Raw genomic sequence first — 20,386 nt, 5'->3', positions numbered from 1 at the left:
TTAGCACTTGCTGGTTTTTCTCTGACTATTGTATGCTCAAATTGTAATGAGAAGTTAAATGTGTTGTATTTGCAAAACTCTTAACAAGTGTCTGGCATGTTTTAAGTACTACATAACTATTTATTAAATATATAATAACAAAGCAATCTTCTGTTTCTGATACTTCCACAAAATAGGTTTGGGATTCCTCTTGGACTTACATTTAGCCAAATGCGAGGTGTGTTTTTTTCACCTTTTGACTGTCAGCCTTGTTCTGACAGCATCTACTTTTCATTCACTAGGTGCGTCCCGTGTTCTGGACACTGTCTGCAGCACTGCAGCTCAGCCCCGCCTCTGCCCATTCATAATTGGCAGGTCATGAATGGTGCTCCTTGGGCAGTGGCCTGACTGCCAGACCCACTGGATTACCTTGGCTTTGACCCTGTAATTCCTCTCTATTTTATTAACAGCTGAAGTTAAAAAACTAATAATAAGTAATCCAGCCTTTTCGGTTTTCTTCAGTGGGAGAATGGGTCCAATTCACCTCCTGTGATTCCTAGAGATAGAAATTCTAGTTTAAGTACTATATGTAGTTTAAATCATATAATCCTCACAAGAACCTCAAAAGTAAACTGGTGAGGTTTTCCCCATTCTACAGATGAGGAAAATGAGGCAACAGAGTTTAAGTTTCCTACCCAGGGTCAAAGAGCTGATATGTAATGGCCCCAGAATTTGAACACCGGCAGTCTGGTTTCAGAGCTCATGTGCTTACCCCTAGGTCCACCCATTTTCTTCTTTTCATAAAGCAGTATAACTGCTTCATCATCAGGAGCATTCTTTTAAAAGGTCAAACAAGGGACGGCCCGTTGGCTTAGTTGGTCAGAGCGCAGTGCTCATAACACCAAGGTCACCGGTAAGATTCTCACATGGGCCAGTGAGCTGCGCCCTCCACAACTAGATTGAAAACAACTTGGAGCTTGGAGCTGATGGGTCCTGGAAAAACACACTGTTCCCCAATATTACCCAATAAAAATTTTAAAAATTAAAAAAAAGAAAGGTCAAACAAGTTTCTACCTTTACATGTTTCCCTTACAACATAGGACTCAATATGGCAAAAGCCTATCCAGATAGAGAATTTAATATCAATAAATACAGAACTATATTCTGTACCTTTTTAAATGGCCATGTAACATGGACAGATACATTACCAATTAATTAGTTCCCCAGTTTTGTAGTTTACATGTTTTTTTGTAGCTTCAAAATCAAAATCATTTCAGTCTTGCAGAGAGAAAAATTCACTATTTTGCCAAAATTGTCCATGTTGTTTTATTGCATTTGGTTACGGTATGCAGAGATGAAATACATGCATCAAAAACTGAACCATTTGAATGTCTGGTATAGAAATAAAATTTTAAAAATCTAGAATGTTAGTTCTGGGCTATAGCGAGTAAATGACATCAGTGAATGGGACTCAGAAAACTCCATTTGTGTGCAAAACCTCTTATAAACCTAAAGAAAACTTGGAAGTGAGACTTTTATGCAACTCAGAAGTACCCCTGGGGACAACCAAGTGCCTTCCAGAGAACTGAGGGAGTCCCGGTTACTCCACAGCCCTCCCTCTGAGGAACCAGCACCCATAGGTCAGCAGCCAGAGCACCTCCATCACTTCTGTGCCATTTTGAGCAAACGTCTCTCTTAATCAGGCTCAAACTGATTTGTTGTTTATTTTTTTCTTAAAAACAAAACAAAACAAACCTTTTTCTGCCCATGGTAAAACTAAAGACCTACCATATTTTTCAATTTCTTTTGACAGAAAAAAAGACAAGCTTATGAATCTAACCTCATCAATGATGGCCTGCAGCTGGAAGCCACAAGATCGGTGAGTATCTGGTCCCTTTCCAACCCTTGGCTCACCGTTGCTCTCGGGAAATTCCAGAATGCCGTTTGAAACATGCAATTCCAGTCATGCCTTAGTTGTAGGCAGGGAGGGGAGTCAATCAACATCTATTATGAATGAGTTGTTATTGTAATTTCTGATCAAAGCCAGCAGATCTTTTTTAACAGCCAAAGAATGTAATAATAAATACATGTATAAATGGTCTTCTTTTAAGAACTCTTTTAAAGATGTTTTTTATTACACAAGCAAATTTTACAAAAAAATAGGAAATATAGGAATAGTGAAAATAAAAACAATCTGTAGCTTAACGATCCATAAATCACCTTGTAGTTCTTCTAGACTTTTTTTGCTCAACTATATGCATTTTTCTCTTTCAGAAAGGTGAATTATTATATCACAGTGTTTTGTTTTTTTCACTTTAATATATAGTAAATATGTTGCAATATCAATAATTTTTTTGATATCCTTTATAATGACCACATAACATGATATTGAACAGATGTATAATAAACAGTCCTCTTCTAGGTTTCAGAAATTTAAAAATTGTTATTATAATAGCATTACAATGTGTATTCCATTGTTTTATTTTTACTCACTAATTTAGATGGAGTGATGGGCAAATAACAAGTTTGCTTTTTTTCATTTAAAATGTTAGTAATTTTATGAAAGAACTATGATAAGAATTTTAATTACTTTCTCAGTAATTCAAACCATGAAATTAAGGCAAAAATTTATGATAATTTGCAAATCTATTTTTATTGTATCTTTACTTTTGCCAGCGTGTGTGTGTGTGTGGGGGGGGGGTCATGCACACGTGTGTTCTAACAGCAACATAAGAAAAATCTGTGTGTTTTAAAACTGAAAATAGTTGGCTTGGTTTTCCTAGATTGTGTTTTTATTCTTGCAATATAGGTTTTGGATGACAAGCTTGTATTTGTAAAAGTACATGCCCCATGGGAGGTATTATGTACATATGCTGAGATAATGCACATCAAATTGCCTCTGAAACCCAATGATCTAAAAACCCGGGCCTCAGCCTTCAGTAATTTCAACTGGTTTACCAAAGTCCTCCAAGTGGATGAAAGTATTATCAAGCCAGAGCAAGAGTTTTTCACTGCCCCATTTGAGAAGAACCGGATGAATGACTTTTATATCCGTGACAAAGATACCTTCTTCAACCCAGCCACCAGAAGCCGCATTGTAAGTCTAAACCAAATTTAGTTGCTGTCTTGGGTGATTTGGAATCTGCTGTTGAATAATTAGTGGTTTGGTTTGGTTGGTTTAGTTTTGTGTTTAAAAGCTGCCACATACACAAAAAAGAAAAGAAATGTGCCTACACATTCTTGTTATGATAGTAAACAATGATTGGTTGGTTACACTATGTAAACCACACACTCTGTTTTGCAATCTTTTTAGGTTTACTTCATCCTCTCTCGGATCAAGTATCAAGTAAGGGAAAACGTGAAAAAGTTTGGGATTAACAAACTTGTGAGCTCTGGGATCTACAAGGCAGCTTTCCCCCTCCACGATGTAAGTCAAACAGCAAATATGAAATGAAATAACTAATGAATATGCCATTGTTAATAGGGGAGGGTAATCATCTGGACCTAACTTAAGTTTCTTCCTCAGTAAAATGAAGATAATGTATCGAAAGATTACAAACTCATCCAGGGCAGGAACTAGGTTGTTCACTGCTCATCCAGGCCAGGAACCCAGGCAGAGAGATCCCCTCAGTGTCTTTGAAGGAATGAGTGAACGAATGAATGAACAGTAGCTCTCCCACAGTCAATGTGTAAAACGGTGTAGATTGGTAGTTAAGAGCATCAAGACTGGGGCCGAAATGCCTGCTTTACCATTTTCTAGCTGGATGACCTTGTGAAAGTCATTTAGACTCTCTGTTCCTCAATTTCCTCATCAATAAAACGGGGAAAATAATAGTGCCTACCTCATAGAATTGCTGTGAGAATTAATTTATGTCAAATGTTAGAACAGCCCCTGGCATATAATAAGTACTATGTATGTGTTAGCTATTTTCGTAATTACTGACAGATGTCATTATCATCCAGGAAAGTATTAATTATTTGTAAACAAAATACATGTTAGACCTTCTCATTTATAATCTTCTATAATACAGGTTTTTTCACCCCCTGAAATATCATTTCAAACTGTGCCCTGGAATATCACAGGGTTTCTAAAAAGGCATCTGTCAGGGTTCTTGTCATAATGGCAATACAGCAGTGTTGACATTTTTTAAGGACTAAGTTCTGAGCTGACAGCAACTCCTCAAATTCAGGAGCACTTCTCTAGCTGATAATATCTCTCATGAAGTGAAATATTTTATATGTGAGTGCTTCACACCCTTAGTGATTCTATAAATGCAAGGATATTATATCTAAGCACTTTAAGTAAATTCTGTCATTGAAATAAGTCAAATACAATATAGCACTTGTTACTTTGTTGCATTGATTATCAATTTATCTGATCTCTAAAACCAAAGAAAGCAAACACTGAGATTGGTAATTGCTACTGTGTAGTACATGTATTTATGGATGAAGACAATATTGAAATGTACCTTATAAGGTACTATAACTAGGACACTAGACAGCTTCTTGGTAAACATGCATAAAGACCAGAGAGAAGGGTAGAGAAGCAGACGCTGAGCTTCCTGGCTGAGAGACCCAATGCAGCAGTCCAGCCTGACAGTTTGTGTGTTTTATATTTATGCCCCAGGAAAATTAGCAATTATAGCATGATAATATGAACTTTGGGGACACTTGCAGAGCGCTCTCATGAATGTTAATCTGGGATGCCAAGGTTCTGTAGTATTCAGTTGTCATCTGCCCATGCCCAGTTCTTTTCCATTAAAGCCTCGTATAATTGCAGAGGTGCCATATCCAGGCCAAGGAATGATCTCATGTGATATTTGGAAGGAAGGTGAGTGGAGGTCAGGACCCAAGTTAAGACTTGGCTGGGTGATAATCTGGTTCTAGCACAGGAGAAAGGAAACGAGTCAGGTGGGAAGAAGAGTGACTGAATTTAAGCAGAGGTGGAGTTTTGTTTCTTGAATAAGCTAAGTATGTAACATCAAATTTTTTCATTGTTTATATTCCACATTTGTCACTGAATAACTGTTGAATTGAGGGACAAAGAAGCCTGGGTTTAAAACTGACCCTGCTGCTAACAAATGAAGGCCCTGCTTTCTCCCAGTGTCCATTGAGGGGTCTGGACTGTCAGGTGTCCCTTCATTGTGGCAGTTTGGGGACTTGAGCGACCCAGTTTTTCATTGTTTAGGACTGGCCCACTTATAGGACATTAAGCATCCCTGGGGCTCCCACCAAATACTTGCGGTGTTCCCCAAGATTGGAACAACCAAGAATTCCTCCCCACCCACATAAGCAAATGGCCCTCAAGGGTTTGGTAATCCCCCTGGTTGAGAATCACTAAAACTTATGTGGTATTTCCATCCACTTCAGCAAATGAGGGCTCCTTAGTCACGAATGACTGTGAAGTATTAGCACCACATTTAACAAGCAGATCTGAGAACACATGGGGGTTGCGATGCTCACTTGTTTGCTTCTGTTTCCCAGTGCAACTTCAGCTGTCCGTCAAAGGATTTCAACTGCCCTAATGAGCGGTACCTTCTGTACAGAGAATGGGCTCATCCTCGAAGCATATACAAAAAACAGCCCTTGGATCTTATCAGGTGAGGTGTTGTATAGAGCACTCCAATGGGAAGGACGGACTCAGAGTTGCCCTCATGGCATCTAATTGTGACGATACTCAGAGTATTGCCTGGCAGGCTCACCTGGACCTCTGAGCTTCGTTGCCCAGAGTTTTTATTGAGGCTTCATTACATAGGCATGAACTACTGAGTCATTACCCACATGGCTCAATCTCCAGCCCCTTCCTTTCCCCAGAGGTTGGGTCAGTGTCACATGGCTGAAAGCCCCAACCCTCTAATCACACAGACAGCCCCCATCCTGAGTCATCTCATTAGCATAAACTCTTGGGGCCCATCAAGAAAGAAAAAGTAAGTATAGCAGACCACTTGATTCAGCCAGGAATAGTCTTTACAGAGTCATAATAATGTAAAGCAAGGAAATTAATCCAACCAAAATTATGTTACTAGGTCAGGAGGGTAGAGGAATGGAGGTGTGGATGAGCAGATGAGACGGGGTTGAAAGAGCTTAATCCTGCTCTTCCAAAGTAGAAAGTCAATGGGTGATATATAAAACTGAAAAATCAATAAGCAACACTACAAGTATATTATGTAGAGATACAGAGGTAAATAAGAGTTGAAAGTGGTTACTTCTGGGCAATAGAAAATGAGGGAGGTTGCTTTTTATAATCAGTCTTCTAGAACTATTTAACTCTTTAATAAATGTACAGTTTTAACTTTGATAAAGAAAATCAAAGCTGAATTTTTAAAAATGTAAAGAATTGGCAGAGAGAGAGAATGATTAGAATATCACATTCGAAGGGACCCTCATTATCCCCTAGCCTCTCAGCAAGAGCTAGGAGGCAGGCTCTGTTTAATATTCAAAAATTCTGACCTTGCCTACAGTGTAATGTGGTAATAAACTCCCTGTCACTGTAAATATCCAAGCAGAGACCGCCTCATCAGCTCTCTAAATCTGTCAGGATATTTTTACTATTAGGGAGTCGGACCATGCAACTTTTAACATTCTTTTCAATTATAAACGTGGCGTTTCTAGGGTGGATGGTTAATAAGAACATATTACAGAAAGCCTAACAGCAAAGAGCCAGGATATCCCAAACCCATTGCCAGGCTTTCTGTCCCAGGCACTATCCTGAGCCCGCCATATGCATGAGGGACAACAAACCCCCAGTCATATGGAAATGGACCCACTTTGTTCTCCTGGTTGCATGTTGGTTTCATCCCTTTGCCCCAGGGATGTGGCCTACAGCAGGCCAGTCACAAGGATGCTGGTCTCACATCTGGCTTCTGAATGCTCGTCCAGCCCAGGGATATTCCTGTCTGAAATCTTCCAGGTGTCCACATTCTTCTCAGAGCTAAGACTCCACTGGCCTTAGTCCAGGTTGCTCATTCCAGCTCCGTACTGAGCTGGGAGCATCATAAAGGCCTCAGACTTCAGTAAATCTGCACATTTAACCAACCAATGCTGAGACAGACGTGAATCAGTCTAGAAAAGATCGACAACAGCAGTAATCACCTGGAAAATTATCTCATTATTTTCTCCTCATCCCTAAACCGGTTTTTCCCTCTGCCTAACTGTATTTGTCTCCTTTTCAAGAACAGTCTGGCATTGCTTCATGCCCAGCCTCCCTTCATCCAGCCTTGCCTACCTGGCGTCTTTCATTTTACCCCAGAGCACACCATTGATCAGTTTTTAAAACTTTAAAACTCAAAAATTGAAGTGCTAGATGGAAGGCATTCAGGGCGCTGGATTCCCCAGTTGTATCCATCCGGCCCTCTCCCCACTCTCACCATGCATTTGACAAATATTTTGGTCAGCTGGACATTCCACTACTAATGATTATTAGTACCAGTCATTTTCTTGTTGTTATTTGTGGTTTACATTACATTTGCTCCAAGGACTTTCCCTAAATGAGCAAAAGTAGGTAACTGTGAGCAGATGGTCACGTTCATTTGTTTCGTGCATATTAAGAAGAATCATTTGGAGAATGTGTCAAAAGTGCTAGTCTTTACCAAGAACTATGGTGATAGTCTCTACTTGCTCCACATTCAGCATTCTGCCTTCGTTTGCTCTATTCTGATTTAGTTTGCTTCCACAGGCTCACCAGTAATCAGTACCTCTATGATATGTAAGTTACTTTTTGTTTTATAGTGGAATTTGGGGTCTGCTATGAAAATGAGTGTATTTTAAGGGTGAACGGAGTCAGAAGTTTAAGCTTAAAGCTTCCATTATTTAAAATCAGAAATTAATGTTAGGATGAGGCTGCAGAGTGATTATGTGTGTCTTCTAAAAATAATTTGTCTTTCTTCAGGAAATATTATGGAGAGAAGATTGGAATCTATTTTGCTTGGCTGGGCTATTACACTCAGATGCTCCTCCTGGCAGCAGTCGTAGGAGTGGCTTGCTTTCTCTATGGATATATTAATCAAAATAACTGTACATGGAGGTAACCCCTGTTTGTTCCTTGTTTCCATGCTGAAAAGTTGATGAGACATAAAATTATTTTCAGGGTCTTAGACTCTTTTAGTAAAAGAAGACTCATTGCAGAACACTTACTGCTTTGAATGATGCATCCCTTTTGTTCTGAATATAACAACTAAGTGGAGTGGAAACTTTTCTTAGATAATACAGCCCAGTCTCTGACAGGAATATTACCATTAGGAAACACTTCAATGTTTTAAGACAATACTTTGAAAAAGAATGGGCGTCTAGAGGGAGGATTGTCCTTGAACTTCTGGCCCCGAGAGGAATGTTTCACTCAGCTTACAGGCCTAGAGCAGCTCTGAGTACTTCCAAGGTTTCAATGGCAAAACTGGTAAAATTGGTGTTTTTATACTTTTAGAAAAGATATTAAGAAATGCATGTTTAAAAACTCAAGTAAACAGTACTTTTGTTTTCCTTTGGAAAGATTCTCCCTTACAAAGTTAGGGGGAAAAGTAAGTGATAAATGTTAGATGATGTTAGAATTAATACCAGCTGCACTGTCTAAAGAGAAATACATGGGTGCCAGAACACTGAATTTCACCATCGCTCTTGTGAATTGTTACTGTTCCTCCGCGTTTGGTGGTCTCAGCCTCCAGAAGGGATAAACACTGAACCAAGTATTAATATTTTCTCTTGATCCTCTGGCCTCAATCCAGATGTGACAGCCAGATCGAAATGTCTGGGTACCAGCGATGAGCAGACCACATTTTTCTAACCCGGAGCATATCAGGCTGACTCCCAAGGCAGGAAGCTCACGTGGCAGCCCTGATGTGTAGGCATAATTATCCTTTCTATTTTAATAGAGGATTTTGAGCTGTTTGTACCCATTATGGCTTCTTAGCCAGAAAGCTGCAGATGGTCTTGGAAATACCCACTTCTCTTCACTGAAAAAGAGTTTAGGGTCAAAAGCTTTGTTTTTACCTTTTGCCTAAATATGTCTTTGGTTTCCCCATTGTTTTGTATATTGTGCCAGCCAAAAAAAAGGCATCTCGAAAATACACTTTCAAAGTGCAAAAGTTACATTTTTGTAAGGTTCTTGAATTGTGGTGGTTCTTATGATAATTCATTTTATAAAATCACCATGATACACCACACGGTTCCTACAATTTCACACATCAATTTATAGAAAACTAGGGGAGGGTCTTGGGAATATGGTCCCTGTACTCAGAAGTTTTGGGGCTTTAATTGTTTAACTTTTAAATATTTTTAAAATATATGAATTTTAACTATTTTCAGTTTGTTTTATTACATACTGAGTAGATTCACAAAAATGCATATAGAAAATGTATTTAAGCTGTAGGGAATAATGATCCAGCATCCAATTAAAAAGAAAAAATTACTGTGACCCATGAAGTGCTTTGCTGGATTGCATCCTCTCACTTTCCACTTTGGAAATAACAACTGTCCTAAATAGTGACTTCTATCATTCCTTTACATGTAATAGATATTCTTTATCACATATACTTGTATCCCTACAAAATATATTTCATTTTGTGTGCTTTTGAAAATATGTATGCATCAGTGAAGGATCTATAGATATTTCCTCTTCTATAAAATGCCTATTTAAAGCTTATGCCATGCCCCCCACTTTAAAAATGACTGCTGTATTGAGAAATCATTTTCATACCATAAAATGCACCCCTTGAAAGTGTGCAGTTACATAGCTCCAAGTCCCATTCACATAAAGAGTTCCCCTGGATGGCTTCCAGAGCAAGCAGTATGCATCTTGTCGCTAGTCGTTGTTTGTTTTTTCTTATCAACGTGTATGAGTTCTTTAAATACTCTGGTGCATAGTCCTTTGTCATTTTTATGTTTTGCAAAACTTCTACTGGTATTTTTCCCCTCCCTTTATGGTGTATTTGATTTCGAATTTATCGATTATTGTCCTTTGTGATTTATGCCTTTTGGTTTCTCACTTATGGAATTTCTCCTTACCCCAAGGTCATCTAAATATTCTTTTTTTTTTTCTAATAAGTTGCTCCTGTTGCATTCTCAGGTTGCCTGGAATTGATTTGTACATAATAGGATTTAGGAGTTCAATTTCATGTCTTTCCATATGGATATTCCAATGCAGCAGCCCCATTTATTGAAATGTCAGTTCTTACCTTACTGATTTTCTGGGCAAGCCCTGTCATAAGTCAGATGTCTCTTTCTGAACTCTTTATTTTGTTCTCTTGGTCAGTTTTTCTTAACCTTTGCCAATAGCACCTTGTTCTTTAAGGGTGCCTTTGACTGTTCTGAGCCCTTTGCTGTTCTAACTGAATGTACAGCTCAATTGGGGAAGGAACGACATTTTAAAATACTGATGCTTCCAAATTATTAACATGAGCATGTACCTATTTATATAGGATTTACTATATGTATTTCATTCTTTCAGAACAGTTTTATAATTTTTCTCCATGTAAATCTCATACCTCTTAAATTAGATTTATTTCTAGGCCTTTAATATTTTTTAAGCTATTGAAAAATGGTATTTTAAAAAATTAATTCCTACTTGTTGCAGTGCTATAGGGACGTAATTCTTTTTGTGCCCCTATGTATATTTGTATATTGATTTTGTGTCCAGCAAACTTACTAAACTCACTTATTCTCATAATTTATCTGTAGGTTCTATTGAGTTGTCTATACAGACAATCATGTAATCTGTTAGTAATAGCATTTTTCCCCCCTCCTTTGCCAGTCCTCCTAGCTTTGTTTTCTTGACTTACTGTGCTGGCAAGGACCTCCACTGAAAAGAAGTGGTGATATAAGGACCCCATGGTCTTGTTTCTGATCTAAAGGAAATACTCGCAGCATTTTACCATTAAATATGTTTTTTGTAGGCCTTTATCAGGTTAATGAAGTTTGTTTCTATTCCTAGTTTTATAAGAATTTAGTTTCGTTTTCTTATCGTGAATGGACGTTGGATTTTTATCATGCTGCTAGAAAGGAAATCCTCTTCATTAAATTTTTAAAAATTTAATTTTTCTCCTTTCCTTAGCAAAGAAGTTTGTCATCCTGATATTGGCGGCAAGATCGTTATGTGTCCTCAATGTGATAGACTTTGTCCATTCTGGAGACTCAATATTACTTGCGAGTCCTCAAAGGTAATTTTTGTTATTCCAAACGTTTACAAATAATGAAAGATATTTTTTCTTCTAATAATTTTAGCATAACATTGAAATTGTTTTTTTTTCTCGGAGGAATTTAGAAAGGTAATTTTCAACTAACCCTTCATTCTGAAAGGTAGATGTGGAATGCATGTCTATTCCCCTTTTACAAGTAATAAATTGAGATTGAAAGCCTTATCTAAAATCTCTTGGAGGGTCAAAAAATAAAATAAAATAAAATCTCCTGGAGGGTCAGTGAGGCACTGCGGAATTAAAACGATTTGAGTATGTCAAGTAATCAAAGCAGAAGTCTCAAACTCAACTTATCTCAGGAATACTATTTAATAGGTTTACTGTTGTAGGTATTTTCCTTGATTCAAGTGAGTGGAAACCTGAGATGTGTACGTGTGTTTTCCCACTTTTAAAATATACTGAAACTATGCTTGGATTTTTAAAGACTTTGTGGGTCAGATTTAGACTGCATCTATAAATATGCATAAAAAAGGTTTTGTGTATAAATGATAGCATATACTTACTTTGTCTCTCCAAATAGTCCCATAAAACATCTGGTTCCCCTTATACACGCAGATGGTCTTGAGTTACAACCTCTTAAACTCCAGGAGGTTTAGGACAAGCATTGAGACAAGAGGGAGCCTACTGAAAGGCGTGCCAGTAACTCCAGACAGGAAGAAGGATGGTCAGCCTGCTTTGGAGAGTTTTCCTGACAACTTTGACATATCATCCCCCTCGTTATGCTCGTTCCTCTATCCCCTTGTTCTGCCATGTAAGTTTAGGAGTCCTTAGATGACCTCAGAATATTCTGTTTGCCCCATACAAGTCTTATTTTAACTGAAAGACGTTGCTGTGATGGTGATGTCACTTTATATTTTATACTTTGCAAAGTCTTGGACTTTTCACTTTTGACACACACAACAGCCCTGTGAGCTAGGCAGAACAGGTATCATCTCTATTTTACAGATTAAAACACTAAGGATTTGCGAAGTTAAATAATCTGCTCAAGGTAACCCACCTATTAATTAAGAAAGCCAGAAATTGACGGAAAAATCCGCATTTCTTGCCAGTACCATATTTCTCACTGCCTGACAGTAGCACCAGGCACTTTACTCTCAAATTGAGCTCTGTGTTTGAAAAAAATTGTTCCGCCGCTTAATTAAGATGATTGCAGGGTATTGTCAATACATGGAGTTTTACACTTAATTTATGAATTAGAATAGACTTCATTGCCCACTTCCCCAAACCAACATAAATTCTATACTACAAATATCTGTCATAGATAACAAAGCGAAAGGCTTGAAGCTAGTAAAAGAGAAGCTGCCTTCTAGTGATGTCATCTCATAAAAGTCACAAGTTAGTACATATCCCCAGGCACTGGATTTAAGGCAAATGCCAACAGTAATACCAGAGGCAAATTATGCTCCACAAAATACAATTGCAAATTCCATTTTCCTTAAGGAATTCTCTTTCACACACTCCACCTCATCTCTTTTCTCATTTCTTCTCCACCTATCCATCCTTAAACACATGACTTTTAAATATGTGCTTGTGTACATTTTTTATCATTGTTTTGGAAAACATGAATCAATCTCTTCTAGTTTCCTGAAGGATCCTTGAGCCTTGTCAGAGTGGTTTACAAAGGGAAGGAAGTATGTAAAAAAAAAATGAGTGAACTAATGAAATGAAAAAATAAGTTTAAAAGGGGAAAAAGGAGAGCACTTTTGCTGTTTTGTTGGTTGATTCAATCGTTTCTTCATTTATACATTTATTTGGATATTCATTTCTACCTTTCTTTTGGAAAGAGATGGAGTATTCACTAATTGAAATGTATGCTAAAAGGGTTAACAAATTAGAAATAGAAATATGAAATCGGGATCAAGGAAATGAAGAAACAGTTATGGAAATAATCAGGATTAATATTGTTTTGTGATTGAGCACTGAATAAGGTTCTTAGCTTTTTGTCTGGCAAGATAAAAGGGAAACATGGCAAGTTATAATATGTTGTTCCTAGAAATACAGTAAGTTATAAAGTTTTGATCCTTTACTGAAAGAAAGCATGACAAATGGTCGTTTTTCAGATTCTGATTGGGTCCTCTCTTAAAATTGTCATGCCTGCTCTTCACACAGCTGTGCCATCCTGCCAAGCCTTCACTAGCGTCAAGCCTTTTACTTTGTGTTATCTATGACAGATAAGCAAGCTAAGCCAAGCTTCTTACCAAGAAAGCCCCTTGTTTACCTTCTCTCCTACTTCTTGCTTCCATGTCACTTGTGGAGCACAGAGAAGAGAGGCCCGCCATCTCATATTCTCTCTTTTGTGTTCTTGGTTCTCACACATGTGGCAAAAGTGGTAACTTCATCCAAGCCACCTACCTACCTCTCATAGGAGTGCAAACATCCCTTGTCTTGAGCTAGACAACTGGGATGATTTTGGCAAGAGCAGTAAACCTGCTTTTTCTTGCTGCACCTTTTTTTTCTCTCTCTCTCTCACTGACAGATATGCTTTTTTTCAGCTTAGTAAGGCAAATAATTCACAGGTAGGATTTTTTCTTTCTGGAGTGGGTGAGCAGAGATATTAGGGCAAGTCAGGAGGTATCATTGAGAGGCTTGCATTGATTCCTAAAAGAGGAATAACATTGGACAGAATCTTCAGTAATAACATGGTAACACGCAGAACTATTTTTCATAAAACTTTTCTTATAATTATTTTATTGAGGGGGTAATTTTCATTTTATATTTTTACTTTTTCTTAAAATAGTTAACTTATTAATTTTTCACTTTTCATTTACTGTACTTAAATATCACCATTACATACTGCTGGCTATAATGTCCTGTTTTGAGATGTACAGATGGATTGGTGGCATTAAGAATGTGATAGATATTGCAGAATATATTTCATTAAGAGAACCTAAGGGGTGATAAACTTTTGTCTATACACATTTAAGTGGCATAACTAAACTAGGGACAGGGAGACATGTAAAACTTGCAATTGGAGGGAAAACCCTTTCAGGAGTGAACTGAGATCCTTGGTTGCTGCCAGAATGTCCCCTGGCTTTCGAAGATTAAGTCTTTGTTAGTATGCATCAGCCAATTGTACAAAGTCCCTATCGGGAGAAATAGTAGCAAGGGGATAGATTATTGGCACCTGCCAATCTGGATGGTGGGGACTAGCCAGTCTGAAAGGAGCAAGGCTAGCTGGAGGCTAGAAAATTCAGGATGTGGAGAAGAACAGCAGCCTGGGAAAGTCAAATGGTTAGTGCCTGCCTCAGAAATCCTTGTTTTCCAAACCAGTTCCTAGAGTGTTTTTCTCAAACAGGGTTATAATAATTTTCAATAAGGGATGACACATGATATTAAAAGACAACTTGGAGAAGATGGTTCCTTAAGAGTCAAAGCTAAGAGATTTGAAAGGTGTGGTGCGGGGAATCCCAGCACTAAAGGAGTAGGTGTAGAGCTTTGTTCCCCAGAGCGCTCACTCATGTATTGTCTTCCTAGAGCTGGATTTTTTAAGAGGAATAATTGGATGACAGCATTTTGGGATTGTGCTTTCTGATCAGGGTCTCTATGGGTGATTCAGGGGCATCTATATGCTTTGAAAACCAGATATATGAGAAGATGGTTAGGTAGATATCCTTTTATGAAAATAACATAACATGTTTTTATGCAGATGAAAGATTACCCACTTTACATCAGTCTAAAGGGTAATGCCAGAAAGTTACCTAAACCAAAATAGACTTTCATTTAGAAGGGGCTTGGAATTTTCTTTAGCATTTGAAAAGCTTGCATTTTTCTTACCTATAGTTTCTTTTTTTACCCTGTTATCTTTAGTTTTCATATGAGCTGTCATAAAATTGATATTATATATGTTTGCCACTTTTCCCATTAACTTTACAGATATTTTTAGGAGATGTAAAAAAGCTCACTAACAAAAAAGTAGTAACTAATTGAAAGATTTTTTTCCAGGAATTCATAGAGGGAGGTAAGCTATTTTTATGCTAGCAAAAAGATGAAACTTAGCAGAACTAGAGAATAGAGCCTTCTTTGCACAGGTATGTCATTTTTTCATTCATGGTCATTATGCCCTTTGTAATGTCAGCAAAAGCACCTGTGCATCTTTATTCTAAGGGAAGCCTCTGTCAGTGATGGTAGAAAAGCCTTCTTTGGGTTTCAGGAAATAGAGCTCTCCTGGAGGAGAGCCATCTGAGAAGAAACCAGCTTTGTACTTCTCTTAATTAAAGCAGGAATTCAGGAACTTATCCTCCGATCAAGGTGGGATGATGATAAGATGCAAATCATAATCTAAAAGTTGTTGGGAGTTCATTGTATTCTTAGGACCATACTGCTTCCTCAGATTCTTTTTATGACAGCTCATAGATGAGGCTATTATGTAGAAGCCTGATAGAGACTTTAGACAGAATGGAATCTTAATAGCCATGCCTATTTCTTTATTATATCAAAAGATTCCATTGGAAAGTGCACTCTGGTAAGTACAAGGCTGTTTGCTTCCAGAAGAACAAGAAATCCCATCTATTAGTATGTACTACATACAGTGATTGTTAAACTAGTTATCAGCTTTCAAAAGAAATTCAGACTCTATGTACATGAAGCAGTGCATATTTGATGAATTCTAAGTGGAGAACAGGATTCATTTATATGTCATTATTGTTATTTTCCAGAAATTGTGCATCTTTGACAGTTTTGGAACCCTGGTCTTTGCAGTCTTTATGGGGGTATGGGGTAAGTTCTTTACATTGTTTTCAGTTTACTTTTGCCTCTTAACATTAAAAAAAAAAACACACAAAAAAACCTAACATTATGCAAGCACCCAGTTTAATAACATTATACAAGTTTTATATAGGCTATCAAAGTAACCCACTTTTAGGGTTTTGGATTACCTAAGCTTCAGCTTCTCTAGAACTCCATTTATAACTCTTAAGGCCATTGTATTAGTTATTGCATAAGAGACTGCCTCAAAATGTAGTGCTTAAACCACATGTTTATTTTTCTCATGATTCTCTGAGTCCTGTGGGAGGACCTTCAGGCATGGGCTGGCTCAGCTGATCTCTCTGGCAGCTGCACTGGGGTAGATGGTCTAGCAGTCACCAGGCTGGTTTGGTCTATGGGCTCAGTGGGCTGGTTCATCTTGCTCCACAGGGTCTCTCATCCTCCAGTGAGCTAGCCTGAGTCTTCACATGGTTGCTGTAGGGTTCCAAAGAGAAGCAAAATAGGACAAATCCCAATGCACAGCCATTCATTAAGCCTGTGGTTACATCAAGTTTGCAAGTGTCCCATCAGCCAAAACAAGTCATGGCCAAGCCAACAACAATATGAGGAGGTGGGAGGATTTCCCAAGGGCTTGGATGAAGGGAGGCATAATTCATTGGGAGCCATTATTGTAACAATCCCACAGCTGTGAACCAACCTGACTTTCACGGGGTTGGGGTTCAGGGGAAGCACCTACATAGAGATTACAGGTAAGCTTTCTTTTTTATACACTTTTATATAAGCAAGTATTTAATAAGTATGTGCTACTCTTATAGTATAATTGCATCCTATTTAATAAATCTAAAAGTACTGGGGGTGCCAAAAAAAAATGTATACACATGACTTGTATTCATCTTTTGTTATTGGTATATATTGAGTATTACAATTTTAATACAGTTTTCCTTTCTTAACATGTGTACACATTTTTTTGGCGCCCTCTGTGTAATTCTCATATAGAAGCTTTAACATTATATTCATATTATTTGCTTTGAACAGCATTATTCATGAGGCAATTACTTTCTTTAAATGCAAACTTTTACATGTTTAATTGATGTAAATGTTCCACCACAGAAGAAAAAAAAATTCCATTTTCAAAGATAAATGGCTTTCCAATTTCACTGTGTAAGTCAAGGGGAAAATAGAGTTCAGGTTATATATAGGTGAGGGAAGTAACAGAACCAAGTCTCTTTTTCTTAAGACAACACATCAACACATGTGACTCACAGAAATAGTTCTTTACAGATGTCCTCGGCAGTATTTCTCTTTTGCAGTGAGCATGCCTATGAAGGGTCACCAAGTGGCTCTGAGAAGAGACAATAATTATTTTGGACACTTTTTAGAGAAACGAGCTGCCACTCTTGAATAAAGTAGACTGTAAGATGAGTAGACTGTAACTCGTAAGTTACATTGTCATTCAGACACAGCATGTTTTAGCTGGAGACCGAACACTGGCTAATATTTGACACATAGAAGAATAAAATTTAAATTCATGTATTAAGAGCCTCTGTACTATAAAATAATCATTTTGTTCCCCTATAGGAGCATAGGTGCTGAACACATCGGTGGTGGGCACTTTTAACTCTGGTCTAAACCTTAGTTTCATAATATATAAAATTCTAACACCTCTATTGAACTCCATATACTAATGGATGCTGACAGCCCTAATTTAAAAAGACATCTTAAGTAAAGCAATATATATATATATTAATTTTGGCACTGGAAAGACAAACCTCAGATTTCCTAGCTGACATTGCTTTTTGTGATCATTAACTACACTATGTTTATAGGACTGACTTAAGCATATTGAGCTGTTGATTTTATTTCATCAGATTTTAGAATGCAGAAAACATTTCAGCCCTGCTTGTCGCACCATATGTGTATCTTTAAGGAGATGTATGTATGATGAAGTCTTTATTTTAAGTGCCTTATATTGCTTTTCTTGTTACCTCTGCCTTATGAGAACTACTGCTGTGAACCTCATTACAGAAAGCCTGCAGTTGTATAACTGAAGAGGCAGGAGGATCATGTGAAGGTTTTCGTATCACTGTCATCATATTCCCGTAGCATTTCTTTTGTGCCCAGATATATATGGCTCTTAGTATTTTTCTGCTCCCTAGGAGTTATAAAAGTTGAGGACAGAAAAAATTTTATAATAAAAATATAGTTCAAATCATATACTTATCTGAAAAATGTTCACCCTTCTAGGCCAAACCAGCCTTCCCATTCATACTGACTCATAGGGTCCTAAACACTAACCCGTGGTTGAAATAAAGGTTCTTAACATATCCTCCCCTCCTCATTTCTTGTCACATCTTACCTACTTCTGTCTTATTTTCCCTGGAGCCAGGCTCTTGGATGCATGATCGCATGTTTTCATTTCTACTTTTGAGTTCTAGTCTAGGCTTAGTGATTTCTGGGAAAACACCAGAAACCTGGCTTATAAGGAGTTAGGGGTTCAAGATTCTGTTACCCTAACTAGGTGCACTTGACGGTCAGGAAATGGCTGTTGGGACTGTTAGTTCCAAAGTTGTGCTGCTCCTGCTGGGTCCACACGAGCAAAGTAACGCAGCTCCTACAACCACCTCTGCCTCCCTTCAACTTAGTTTCTGATGTAAGTGACACATGGATGCATCTGATGCACGTGTTACAAATCACATCTGGAACCCTAGCTGCAAAAGTGTCTGAGAAATGTAGTTTTCAATTTCGCAGTCTTTCAGTTAGGAAGTCGGAATAATGGCTGAGCAGACTCATCTACTTCATCTGCCTTTGTGAGTAAAGAGATCTGAATAGTTTCAAGACCTGTTAAAATGTCCCAGCTCTATAGCAGCAAACTCTTATAGCAACCAGAACAATCCCATCTACCAGAGTGTGCCTCTTGTCCATAGATATTGCTAGATTTAAAACCACCAACGCTTTAGTGATCTGAACCCCTTTTTGTGTATATGGCCATCTTCTTCATCTGATGCATACTTTCTCTAAATGTAATAGTATCATGACTAAGAGGACAAGCTGTTCTTAATTCCCAAGGTCCTGGGCAGCCGTCCCTCTTCTCTTGTTATATGTTGATGTAAGAGTCCTAACTGTGTCTCTAATCAGCTAGAGCTTCATGGTGCATGGCTTGCCAGAGAATATAATTGCAGTGCCCCCAACTGGAGTTCCACCAGTTGTTTGATTGCAGGGAGAGAGCAAAAGATACAGAACTGGAAATCCCTGTCTGACATCATGCACAGTCACCCCAGGCCCTGGCGCTCCCAATGTGGGACACACAGCTATGTGAGTCTGCAGGGACGTGGCCCAGAGGGACTCCAGATGTTGGGTGGTTATACTAGGTTACCAGTGTCTTCCATGTAAATCCTTGGCTGTGTGAAATGAGGATCTAAGAAACTCCCATCCATTTCTGCAACTCTCAGGGTTTTTGCCTTCAAGATTGAGGATTTGTTAACTCATTTCTCACCAGATCATTTTTTGCTTGCATGGCCGTCCTATCACTTCCTAGGCAGAACTGCTCCTCAAGTTCAAGATTTGGTAAACAGCAGCCTCTTTACCCCTTATATTCAAGTTGAGGGAGGACAGAGAAGGGTATCTACTGCTCTTCCTTTATAGAGCTGATTAAAATTGCTTATATTGCTTTTTGTGAGAAAAGTAAGTTTTCTTTTTATAAGTCGTCTCCTGTTGACACTGTTGCTAGATAGATAGTGAGTAAATGGATGGCTATTATACTCCTATTTTAAAGATGAGGAAAATGACACTCAGGAAAATTAAACAAATTGCTCAAGTCCCCAAAGACAGAAAGTGACAAGCACAGAATAAGAGCTTTGCAAATAATTTGGCTGTCATCAACCTTTAGATCAATGACAAAATGCAGTATATAGTAATAAAATTGTAGGAACCTTTCAGAAAGATGAAGAAATATTTACTCGATTGATATAATAGCACTGTTCTGTCTGGGGCTTTGAATAATAGGAATGGGATAGAAAATGTTGGTTCCATGTCCTTGGTTCTACCTTACCTGACACCAAGAAGAAAACACCAGGCTTCCAGCCTCATTTTACCAGCCTTGAGATAAATCCTGGTTCATTTCATTTATGCCAGCCTCTAGGTGCTAGCGTGAGCCAGCCTTGAATGTTCTTAACCATAATTTTCTTTAAAAACAGATATGTTTAAAGATATTTCATGAAAGTAAGCAGTTTTATAAAATGAAAAATATTTTATTTACTTTGTAGAGAAGGAAATTGGGGATTTTCTCCATTTTTGAAAAAGAATTGCAAAAACATCTACGTTTCCAACATTTAGATTAAAATTGTGAAAGTTAGAGGAATTACAGAAACACAAAGAAGATGTATGGAGTGGCTTTAGAGGGCTTTTTCCAGTAGGCTGGGTTCGTAGAGGCCATAATGGGCCAGGCACTTTCTTCCCATCCATAGTTTCTTTAGGCCACAGTTGCTGCCAGTGTGTAGTCCTAGTGCTTTAAGGAAGCGGTG

The 20,386-nt window shown here is 38.0% G+C and overlaps 1 protein-coding gene across 2 annotated transcripts in view; it reads left to right on the top strand.

Annotated features, from left to right (window-relative positions):
- Window positions 1-20,386, top strand: part of ANO6 (anoctamin 6) — a 177,838-nt gene that overhangs the window by 123,157 nt on the left and 34,295 nt on the right. For both annotated transcript variants that reach the window (XM_019748415.2, XM_019748416.2), the window contains exons 4-10: window positions 1,793-1,858; window positions 2,789-3,076; window positions 3,293-3,406; window positions 5,464-5,579; window positions 7,868-8,002; window positions 11,021-11,126; window positions 15,818-15,878. In XM_019748415.2, coding sequence (XP_019603974.2) covers window positions 1,793-1,858; window positions 2,789-3,076; window positions 3,293-3,406; window positions 5,464-5,579; window positions 7,868-8,002; window positions 11,021-11,126; window positions 15,818-15,878 — 886 coding nt within the window. The remainder of the gene's footprint in view (window positions 1-1,792; window positions 1,859-2,788; window positions 3,077-3,292; window positions 3,407-5,463; window positions 5,580-7,867; window positions 8,003-11,020; window positions 11,127-15,817; window positions 15,879-20,386) is intronic.

This window comes from Rhinolophus sinicus, linkage group LG02, assembly GCF_036562045.2.
Source record: "Rhinolophus sinicus isolate RSC01 linkage group LG02, ASM3656204v1, whole genome shotgun sequence".
In the NCBI taxonomy this organism is placed as follows: domain Eukaryota; kingdom Metazoa; phylum Chordata; class Mammalia; order Chiroptera; family Rhinolophidae; genus Rhinolophus; species Rhinolophus sinicus.
The sequence above is the reverse complement of the archived record's forward strand: the minus strand, read 5'-3'. Positions and strand labels throughout refer to the sequence as shown.